General features: G+C 41.4%; 1 protein-coding gene across 1 annotated transcript; it reads left to right on the top strand.

The window, feature by feature from the left end:
• The first annotated feature begins 267 nt into the window (after positions 1-267).
• On the top strand, positions 268-11566 carry atpv0e2 (ATPase H+ transporting V0 subunit e2). Its single transcript, XM_030730265.1, has 4 exons — positions 268-476; positions 1089-1136; positions 6603-6701; positions 8595-11566. Exons 1-3 carry the CDS (start codon positions 373-375, stop codon positions 6694-6696), a joined length of 246 nt encoding a protein of 81 aa, XP_030586125.1. The 5' UTR covers positions 268-372; the 3' UTR covers positions 6697-6701; positions 8595-11566.
• The last annotated feature ends 503 nt before the right edge of the window (positions 11567-12069 follow it).

Below are 12069 nucleotides of genomic sequence, written 5' to 3'. Positions count from 1 at the left end.
TACAAATGGGCTATCCACCTGTATAAGATTTATAGCCAAGAAGCATTGTTACAACAAAGAAATAATGAAAAAAGCGCAAATTTCCTTACTTTTTGTGGTCTGTGTAGAAGGAAAAAAAATCACCTGCCTCAAATATGCTGGCAGAAACATCCATCCAATACCCCGTGCTGTAATACTGACCGACAGCTGGCTACACCAATCAGCTATCGCTGTTGCTAGTCTCTGGCCCAATCATTGACCGCATGGACTGAATTGGGAGGGAACATAGCAGAAGCGACGGGCTGGCTCAGCGGCCATTGATACATCTTTATCTCCGATAGGACAAACCGAGATTCATTTTTGTATACCTGCGGGTTCCTGCGGACTGAAGCCATGGTGTCTCATTCTCTCGCCCTGCCGATGATCTGCTTCACCACGTTATGGGCGTTGGTGGGGGTCGTAGCCCCGTTTTTAGTGCCCAAAGGACCCAATAGGGGGTAAGCGTTGTAACTGCTGTTCATTGGGTACAGTTAACGGCATCATTTTGCGTTTCCTTTAATTTTATATACTAGCATTATAAATTAAATGTTTGTTTATTTTCCCTACTGTTAGTATATTCGCTGTATTAATTGGATAGCATTTTTAAACATATGAGCGCGTGAGCGTGCTCCTGCTCTTGTGATGGAGGCCCTGCGTCATCCGAGGAAACAGCCATCCATCCCTCCCTACATCCAGACACACACACGCATACATTCCCTCTAACAGTTACTGAAAGGGTCCAGTCAGCAGAGGACAGCATGAAGGGATGATGTGGGTTCGGCTGAACAAACGTCATTTTAATGCATACTTTATTTTAATTGTAAAAAGCTTGCGCTGCAGAGAATTCTGGGAGGTTTGTAAACAATGGAGCTTCTCTCCTTGAAAAACCGTGTAATTACACTTTTTCTAAATTGGCCAGGCACCTTTCTCTGCATTATGTTCCGTTTTATTAAAAAAAAAAAAAAGGAGCAGTATTACCCAATATATGACTCAGGCTGTAATTCTAATTTGAATGTTTTAATAGTAAAACTGTACAGATGTGAGACTGACTCCTCTGTTCTCTTTGACAGTGTGATTGTCACCAGTCTGATCCTCACAGCGATCTGTTGCTACTTGTTGTAAGTACATATTTGCTTACTCTTCTTTGGTGTGAAGCTGCTGTCATTTTTCCATGTTGACCACTTTGTTAGGTACACCTGTTTAAGTGCTTATTAATGCAAATATCAGCCAATCACATGGAAGCAACTCAAAGAATTTAGACATGTAGACATGTTCAAGGCTACCTGCCGAAGTTCAAACTGAGCATCAGAAGGGAGAAGAAAGGTGATTTAAGTGACTTTGGATGTGACGTGGCTGTTGGTGCCAGACAAGCTGGTCTGAGAATGCCAGAAACTGCTGATCTAAATATTCAGAGAGCAGCTGTTCTCTGGGCCAAAATGCCTTGTTGATGCCAGAGATCAGAAGAGAATGGCCAGACAGCTTCGAGCTGATAGGAAGGCAACAGTAAATCAATACCCACTGTCGGCTAAGAAAAGGAAATTGATGCTATAATTTGCACAAGCTCACCAAAATTGGACAACAGAAGACTGGAAAATGTTGCCTTGTCTGATGAGTCTAAATTTGTGTTGCAGCATTCAGCTGGAAGGTCAGAATTTGGCATAAACAACATGAAAGCATGGATCCATCCTGCCTTGGATCAACAGTTCAGCGTAGCAGTGGTGTAACGGTGTGGGGAGTATTTTCTCGGCACACTTTGGGCCCCTTAGTATGAACTGAGTGCTGATGCTGATGGGGACAAGGCTAGAGATCCCTGTGTCATGATGGTTGAGTTTGAATAGCAGATTCCTTAAAAGGAGGATGGTTCTTAAAAATCATTGTTCTTCCTCTTTTTGCTATGGTTTCATGCAGTCATCATTGCTTTGCATAAAAAGGGCTTCACAGGCATGGGTATTCCTGCTAGTAAGATTACACCTAAATCAGCCATCTATTGGATCATCAAGAACTTCAAGGAGAGAGCTTCAGTTGTTTGTGAAGAAGGCTTCAGGGTGCCTAAGAACATCCAGCATGCTCCAGGACCATCTCCTAAACTGGATTCGGCTGTGGGATCGGGGCACCACCAGTGCAGAGCTTGCTCAGGAATGGCAGCAGGCAGGTGTGAATGCATCTGCACATGCAGGGAGGAGAATACTTTTGGAGGATGGCCGGGTTTCAAGAAGGGCAGTAAAGAAGACACTTCTCTCCAGGAAAATCATCAAGCACAGACTGATAATCTACAACAAGTACAGGGATTGGGCTGCTGAGGACTGGGGTGAAGTCATTTTCTCTGATGAAGCCACTTCCTGATTGTTTGGGGCATCTGCTTCTCCTCCAAGGGAGTTGGTTTACTCACAGCTTTGCCTAAGAGCACAGCCATGAATAAAGAATGGTACCAAAACATCCTCTGAGAGCTACTTCTCCCAACCATCCAAGAACAGTTTGGTGAAGAACGATGACTTTGCCAGCATGATGGAGCACAGTGCCATAAGGCAAAAGTGATAACTAAGTGGCTCGGGGAACAAAACATTAGAAGTAAGGGTCCATGACCAGGAAACTCCCCAGACCTTAAGCCTCAAAAGGTTGATTCAAGATTGAAGCCCACAAATTCTGACAAACTCCAATCATTGATTATGCAAGAATGGGTTGTTATCAGTCAGGATCTGGCACTAATATCCTGCTCTTAACAGAACAAAGGACTGTTACAGTGCAGTCAACATAACGACACTGTATTAAAATCACTTCAGTCAGCTACAGTAACAGCTCCATGCTGCTTTCATGGGAATGGGATCTAGCTGACATGGCCTTACTGTGTCAATTCAATTACATTTTATTTATATAGCACCAAATCACAACATCGGTCACTTCAAGGCGCTTTATGTTGTAAGGTAAAGACCCTACAGTAACACAAAATGATGCTTTCTTCCTTTCTTTCTCTCAAAAGCATTAATTATCCCCGAGGGTACACCTGTCTTAAATTTTACTAAAAGGATATTCTGGGTGAACAATGCCCCGTCTGTGTTGCAGAGCCTTCTGATTTGTAATTGCACACTGATAACAAAACCTCTAAAACATTTTCCACCTGACAGGCTTAGTTCCAGCTGAGAGAGGAGGTTTTTCTTCACTGCAGTAGAGCAAAGAAAGGATAAAGTGGGAAGATGCTGAAAGAGAAAAACCAAACAGTCATATAGCTGAGAAAACTGACCGGGCTCATTTTCCTGGAATAGCACAAAACAGACCAAACTGTATAAAAAAAATATGAAATCTAAATATAAAGAAACGGTCTATGTACTGTGATTGCTTTTTGGCTGAAAACTCAGCAGTTAAAAAAAAAAACTGTTTCAACATGAAGCACAGAGCCCACAGTTTTATAGCAATTTAATTCCTGTGGAGACAAAAGATAAATGTCTTGTGTCTGCGTGTATATCTAGTCACGCTGTCATTTGGCCTTATGTGTCTGTATATTGGCCGCATGTGCTTTTTACCTCAAAGCCTACAAAGGCTGATGGGTTATTGCCGTCACCCGCCCGGGCGAGCAACCAACTTTCAATTTTGTGAACACAATGATTCGAGAAATATATGATCTACGATGTTTAAATTCACACTTTAGATGCATGTTCTAAAAATCTTGGACCAGTTTGAATCTCAGTGACATTGACCTAAGGTCAGAGGTCAAGTTTTCTAAAAATCTTGTCAACGCGATAATGTCACCTAGGATTTTCAAATTGACGCCATAGATACAGCTACTAAAAATCTTAAATGGCTTAGTTCTTACAGTAATAATGCCATTCACAGAAGGTGACAGTATTCTCAGTGGTTTATTATGATTTTAGCATTTCTTATTCCTGATTCTTACTTAGCCTTTTGCTTTTAAATTGATTTGGTGAATAGAGTCTCTAAGGCTCCACGTGCTCCCCATTAAGATCTATGTGTGTTAGAGCGTGTTCTTCCAGGGTCAAACAACAGTCTGCCATATACACAGAGAATAACATTGTAATTAATAATAATTTTCAGGAAAGTCTCTTACTGTGCATTTTGTTGGATAAAAGTGGGGCAGCTAGGAGAGGTAGGATGTGCACAAATAGGATTATCATTCCACCAATAGCGGAAGCCCAGCTCCCTCGGGGTGTACCTCCACCAACACAAAGACAGGCAACAGCATTCATACTGTAAAAGTATACTATTGGCACAGTTTATGCCTCTAAATGATGTACCTGGATAAGCTGTAGAGCTCTGTTCCAGAAATTATGCTCTGTTTGTGAGTGTCTGTGTGGTTTTACAAAAATAATAATGACTTTGTTTGTGAAGCACTTTTATAAACGTGGACAGATCGCCTTATGGGAAAAAAGGTTTTAACTGGGTCACTAAAATCACAGTGAACAAATGAGGAAACATTATTTTACCATCCATTTTGTGTTTATATGCATTAATTACACCCTCGTTTCGGTCAGCCTACAGGCTGTATTCTGCAAGTGACTGCAGCTAATTTATTACACAGTTTTTTGCCTCTGGCAAAACTTCAACAATACTAAAGAAAATACTGCCTACAAATAGAAACTCCAGCCAAAATGTTTTTTTAATTGCTTGTTTCTTTTTCTTATTTTTTACTGAAACGATTGAAATAATCACACAGAACTTATTTGTGGTGTGGACAGTCCCCCCCCCCCCGAGCCATAAAATTTGGCAGATGTGTTCTTTACTGTTCAAAGATGTGCAGCATGATATTCATATTCCTGGATGTTTAGTATCCTTTGTGCATTTTGGCTGTATTTATCTGAAGTGGAGAGTAAACAACAGGGAGGATTTTAGGCTGCTAATGCCATGATAGTGTATGCTAATGAGATGCAGCCTCTTTCTCATGCCTGATTGGCTTAGCCTGGTCATGTGATCATATTGTGCTTTGTGATTGGTTATACCTACTAAAATTGACAAAGTGGGGATTCCCCATATCTAGAAGCCAACCTAGGTCACTGAACAGCTGGCAGTAGCTGATAGTGAGAAACTGGGAATCCCAGATTTGTAGGTGAAGAGTCGTCTGTTTGTAGTAACATCAGTTCTGGGCTGCAGCCTTATTGATTAGCCTTTGTTGCCAATTTCTGACTGGCTGAGCATTGTTGGCCAGGGAGGACTCATGGCCATAAATAGTACAGACTGTGTGTCACAGCTGGCCGCTGCGCAGGCAGGAAGGAGGACGCCAATTTGCAGACTCAGGGCAGGTGTAATTCACACACGTTTTATTTACACCAAATGGTATCAGCAACAACATGAACTCTTCTTGGCATACACTCAACGGGGAGAGACGTGAAGCTAACAAGACTTGACTAACTCAGACAAGCATGCAGAACAGCGGACAACAACCAATGACGCGACGACGACAAAGTAAAAACACTGACGATATATATACACAGAGCAGGTAATGGGCAAATGGGAAACAGCTGGGAGGGACACACAGGAAGCAAAACTAAACCCAAAGCACAACAACCAAAAGACCTACCAAAATAAACAGGAAATAACCTAACATGGTACACACCGGCTTGACACCCAGAGATACTGACACAGAGGGAGAACAGGAACAGAGACCCCACAACAAAACAGAACCATACAAAAACACAAAACACTGGGCCACCGGCCCAGGACCATGACACTGTGACTCATCATAGAGCAATATTAAAGCCATACCTACTGCTCAGCAACACTGCTCAGATATAAACAGCATGGTTGCATTATGTTTCAGCAGATTGTGTAGTCTGGGTGAATTATGTAGTAATGTTCCTGTACACACATGAGTATAACAGGATGTGAATACCTTTTAAGTATGCGTTGTATCTGGCTTATTGTTATAGATTATATAAATAGAAAGATATTATGTAGTACAGTCCCTTGTATAAGAGTGCAGTATGTACTTTATATAATTTGGTTACCGTGGAAATGTTGTACGTCTGTTTTAGGATGTGGTTACTAAAAAGTACTTGTAGAGATTATCACAGAATATCAGTCTCTTACAGTGTGCTTAAAATTGTTTTGATTTAATGAGTATTGTTAATATTGAAAACATGGAATATGTATTATATATTTATTAACCTGGGGGGTGACTGCAAATATTTGGATAAAATTTTAAGGTCAAGGCCTCCAAATTAGGGCAAAATAGTTTTGCAGAAGGTAATCAGATATCTGCTGAAGTCTGCGATTATGAAATGGGGCTGTAATGTTATCCTGACTTCTACATTTATTTTATATTTTCATTAATCGTGGGAGGATACCCCCGACATTGATGGGCTTTGTTTTAATAGTCAGCTGTTGACTGTAGTCTTTGCAGATGTTCAAACCTGCAGAAATGTCCACATGACAACTGCGTTTTGAGTCCCTGAAAATGGCACAATTTGAAAACGGGTTCCAGGGTGGAGCGTGTTTGATACAACCCAGGATGTTCAAACCCACATCTTTTCTTTAAAAAAACAAAACAAAAGCATGTGTCTGTGTGCTTGCATATGAGCTCACCACGTTAACAATCCTTTTTCATTCCTCCGCTCTCTCTTTCTCTCTCTGTCCAGTTGGTTGATAGCCATTCTGGCCCAGACCAACCCTCTGTTCGGGCCTCAGCTCAAGAATGAAACTATATGGTATCTGCGCTACTTCTGGGAGTAAACAGGGTAAGTCTGGTAGAGCACGACGTCAGAGGTGGTCAGAATGTAATCAGAGAGGGGAGCTGGCTTACTGAATGTCAGTTCAACCCAAGAACAAGACATTATCACCACTTGCCTGGACCCAATATAAACTGCTACAAATAACTCCTAAAAATATGGCCAGATAGGAAAAGGTCTTCATTTTCAAATCTTCATGTAGTCATTCAAAGGGAGCTATTACACCTTTTCATATTTTGTCTTGTATTAAGTATTATAATGGTGAATTGCCAGAGATTTAAATAATGAGTTCTGTGCAGGTACAAGTAATTCCTAACAGACAAAAGTTCAGTCTTAAGACTGCTGAAGAGACTCAGCTTTTTCCACTCTTGGATCTGTATGAAGCCCCACTCACCTGCTGCTCATATGTTTTATTTACGAGGGGCAGCCAGTCAGAAGAAAGTTGGCTTAAATGGAGGTGGAGGAGCGCTCAAACAGCTTGTTCAGGCAGAGGATGCACTGAGAGGCTGCACTAAGACCCAGTATGAGATCGATAAGGATTAGATTTGACCTGTTAAACATGCAAAGCTACTCTAGTAAATTCCATCCATCCATCCATGTTCTTCCGCTTATCCAAGGCCAGCACTGCTGTGCAGTGCAGTAATTCACAGGAAAAAGGTCCTGGGTTTGAATCCGCCAGCCAGCTGGGGACTTTCTGTGTGGAGTTTATATCTTTTCCTTGTGTCTGTGTGGGTTCTCCCCAGGTACTCTAGTTTTCCCAAAGACATGCATGTTAGGCTAAATGCGGATTTTAAACTGGCCGTAGGTGTGAATGTGAGCATGGCTGGTTGTCTGTCTTTCTATGATACACTGGCAGATTGTCCAGGCTGTACCCCTCCTTTCCCCCTGGGATGGGCTCCATCCCTCCATCCCCCCCGCAACCCCCTCTAGTACAGTCCAAGAATAAAACTGCGGAGCTAGAAATGAGCTTAATAGGTTCCCTTTATTTACATTAAATCTCAAATAGTTTATGTGACTATCTCATCTTAAAATAGTCATTTCCCTTTGTCTATTTTAGTGGCAACTGGTAGCATGTAATGCCCTACTGTCACCAGAAGGTGGCAGTTAAGGACTGCTCAAATAGTTAGCAGTGACTAATATAGTTTGCTTGAAAAGCCCATCCCTAGTAAAGCTTAAATACAGCCTCTACAGTTACTGCAGAATCAGATTTTTAACTACACCCACACACTGAACACCGCCCTTCAAAACAAAAGCTCACTGCCTATTTTTTTGCTCCAAAATGATCATTTCTGAGTAAAAGCAGTGAGACTGTCTATTTCAAATGTTTACTGTGGGAAAATGACTTTAAATGTCATAAATCAAAATAAACATTAGCTGCACTCCCATGAACTGCTTATGTATCAAGAAAAAAAAAAAAAAAAACTACCACAGGCAAAATAAATTATGGAGAAGAAACAGAGCTTTTCTGTTTTTTCTGCATTTCCTTTTCTTCCACTCAGTACCAGCAGTTTCTGCGCCCTTATTTGTTTTTGCAAATAAAAAAAAAGCTCCATTTTTTTTCTTTTAAGTACAGTGGGGAGAAGGAACCAAAAAAAAAAAAAAGCTTACCACTAAACAGCCCCTGGGGACAGAGGTGGCATTCAGGCGTGAATATTTATCAACTGCACAGAAATATGAGCTGGGTGAAATAGAAAATAAGGGCACTTTTATGAATTTTCAGAGGGAATGTTTGCCACAAGTCCCCTGATGTTTTTGGTCATGCAGTACTGACAGTTTCTGAAGTGGGGGTGGGAGGTTATTGTTGGCTGCACCAAACATGCTGTTATTATTCATGCCTTAATTTGAAATATTTGTGATTATGCTCAAATGTTTGTTTGGTTTTTTTGTGTGTTTCTGTTGCAGGGCTGCGTGCTGTGAAGCCTCTCGTCATTCCCATCGTCTGGTTTGGTCGTCTTCGGTTTTCAGAATTACTCCTAACCTTAAACACAAATCTGCAGAACGGGTGGATCCATTTCCTTTTTGCCACCTTTTTTTGTAACCTTGAGGAATATTAAGAATAATAAGAATCAATTCATCCTGTGACTCCAGTGCAAACCAAACTGAGGAACGCGAAGCAGCAGCACCAATCGGCTAGCAGTAGATGTTATCGCCCCTTCTTCAACATGTGCAATTCTTTAGTTTTGACTCTGTTTACATATTTTCTTTTTTGTGTTGCTGCCATCATCAGCAGGGAACATGATTTTCAGCGCGTATTTATTCTGGCTTGCCGACACTGATGTAACCCTCTTGTAATCACCTCAGTGTCCACAAGGTCTTGTTATGTAAGTGTTATTATCCGTGATGTAATGGTGTGTGAGTGTGAGCGCGCGTGCGAGCGAGCGTGTGAAGAGTTCATTAGTGTGGGTGCTTGGACCGCGGCCACGAGAATCTCCTGAAAGCGTAAAAAAAGTGGAGAGCGATTCCCTCCACTTTGGGGCACTTCAGCGTGAAACTCCCTCCCACATTCCCCTCGTGCTCCGCACCGCGGAGGTCCTCGTTGCCATGGTGATCTCATCGCCCAATTCAGTCCGTCTTCACTTGACCCCTTTTGATGAAATCCTGCCCGATTCTCGCCTGCCCGTGTACAGATGTACTGTAGGGACGTGTTTTTGGAGCTGACAGATGCGGTGTTAACATCTGCTGTTTTTAAATGCATCTTTCACTCTATTCCTCATTTAAACGTTAACAAATGAATTCAGACTCTTGGGAGATTTTTACATTTGATTTAAAAAAAAAACAAGTACAAAGCAGTGAAAAGTACATTGTTCAGATAAAATGTGAATTATTTTCAGTAGCTGTGATTCAGAAGCAACTGCAGCATTGTAACCTCTGATTGGCTGAATATGATTTTTATTCGAAGGCCAACAATGCCTGTGCATGGCTGCACTATTAATTCATATTTGGGGAAATAATGAAAGGTGCAGGGGATTCATTTTATTGTATGAAGACTTTTAATTGCACTTGATGATTATTTATCTTATCTATTCAGTTAATCTGGCAGGGACAGTGCTGAGTATATGTTTTGGATCAGATATAGCTACGTCTAATTTTCTTCTGCGGTCCCTATAATCATGCGCGGGTAATAATAGACACCAGTCAATTGTTGTAAATCTAAACTTGACACATAGAAGCATGTGCACAATAACACACCCCTAAAAAATTAGCTTATTGCACATTATCAGCAGTCCCACAAGCATAGCAAACATTTTATTAATACAAGCAAACTGGCTCCTCCCGATGCTCTCAGTCTCTGCTGCCAGCCACTGCCACAATTACACCTCCCCTCTCCAAACCTTGAGCACCCGTCCTTCCCTCCCTGTCACTCGCCCTTCCCTGTCCTCTTCTCTGAAACCACTTTGCTTCAGCCAAAAAGAATCAAAATCAAAATACAGCTACTTTTTAGAAAGACCAAATTGTGTTCTGTCTTTTTCCCCCTCGCCCTTTTCTGTAATCGTGGCGGTGGCATGTGTCTAAGATTGGATATATAACCGTGTGTGCGTTACAGTAATTTACACGTGCAGAGACTTGTGTCAGAGGACTGCAGTTATATTTGATTACACTGACAAAGTAGCCTTTCCTTGCCAGGAAAGTTTGTTATAGTTGGTATTTAGTTTCACTCCAAATAAACCTGAGTGTGAAAACAAACATCACATGGACTCACAAGTAGCTCAATTACTGGACAAAGGTTTAGTGGCTCTAACTGCATATAAAAGATGGGCGCGCCCACTGTGGCGTCACACACTGGTTTGTGAACCCATTTTTGAAGGCTCAAACTGAGCTGGGTGTCATCATCTTGGTGTTTTGAAACTGGACGTGATGAGCGAGGGGCAGATCTGACTGAGAAAGCAAGGGAAACTGCTGGCTCGTATCCTTCTTTAGTGGCTTTTACTCCAAATAGGACCATCATTTGCAAAGTGAACATGCTGTATTTTAAAAAAAAAAAAAGGCCAAAGAATTAATAATAAGGAATAATAATAAGGAAGGTTTACTGAGGTCATAAATCCAGTGAGAAGTAGGCTAATTTTCTCACAGAACCTATTGTATTTCTTTTTGCAGCTACAGGAGGCACCCCTTCCTGGTCAGTTGAAAGAATGCAGGTTTAGGGCATTTCCATCTTTCTTTTCAGACCTGAGGACTACCTCCATCTTTTATATGCAGTCTATTATTAAACAAATCTGTAACCAGGTCCTGTAACTCTGGCAGTGTTTTATCTTTATCCTAGCTGACAGCATGTGAAGAAAAGCTGAATATGAGCATCAGTCCAGACTCCGGTTTCATTCTGTTTGACTTTCATGCAGCTGTACCCGTGCACTTTTGGTTTGGTTTGGTTTCCTGTGGTTACGATTGCCATATGAAACAAACCGATTAAATTACATCATCAATCCCACTCATCCTAAAACAAACCAGAGTTTGCTTGCAGAGGAGCAAAGTCAGTCCATCACTGGGCACTAAATGGCATTATTCACCCACGCTGGACTAAAAGAGGGAACAGCTGAGGCTTCAGAGAACCCATATGAAACATGTTGAGTATGAATGCACCTTTAAAAATGTTAGAATAATCAGTTTCTTTTCCTATTCTTGTGACTTTCTTTTTCTCATTTTTGATAACTGGCTACTGTTCATTTGTTAAATGTTCCTGGCAGCATAGATGGGGATGGATTTTTTTTTTTTAGTGTGTTAAGAATCACCATGGTAACAAAAATTCAATAAATCACAAATCTAATTGTTGATGGAGATGCGACCCTGTATGTAACCTTGTATTAGTGTGAAGTAAATGCTTGTATGTGACTGGCACTATTTGTGAAATACCTAATAAAGAAATATGTCTCATAGGATCCAGTTGCACTCTTTAAAGGATGTTCCTGCTGAGCAGTGGCTTTCAGCTGTGAAAGAAGTATTTGCAGACATACCAAGAACAGAGCTGATCACGCACAACATAAAACCACTGACAGGCAAACTTAACAGAGTAAACATTTAGACCCAACTACATTTTGTTGCAGCTCCACCCCCTGCCCCCCACCCCCACCCCCATTGCGAAACAGTTCACAGATAACACAAAAAAAGAACCCAAGGTGATGTCCCAGTTTTTAAATTTGCCACATCCCAATCCAACCAAGCATTTGCAAGATAGAGAGGTACACCCCACCACCAAACTACCCAACTGATCCACTGCCAGCCTCTCAGTGACACCAGCAAACATCCCCAGAGGTCCCAGTCAGAGTTGTTTTGGATCTACAAATGATTTTTAAAAATGTGGTTTTAATGTTGTTTCAACTGATACACACCAAACAAGGGCATTTGACTGGAGGGTTGAAATTCTCAATGAGACTCCGTGTTT

The sequence above is a fragment of the Archocentrus centrarchus genome, chromosome 1 (assembly GCF_007364275.1).
Source record: "Archocentrus centrarchus isolate MPI-CPG fArcCen1 chromosome 1, fArcCen1, whole genome shotgun sequence".
NCBI classification, from domain to species: domain Eukaryota; kingdom Metazoa; phylum Chordata; class Actinopteri; order Cichliformes; family Cichlidae; genus Archocentrus; species Archocentrus centrarchus.
This window is presented reverse-complemented; position numbering and strand designations above follow the sequence as displayed.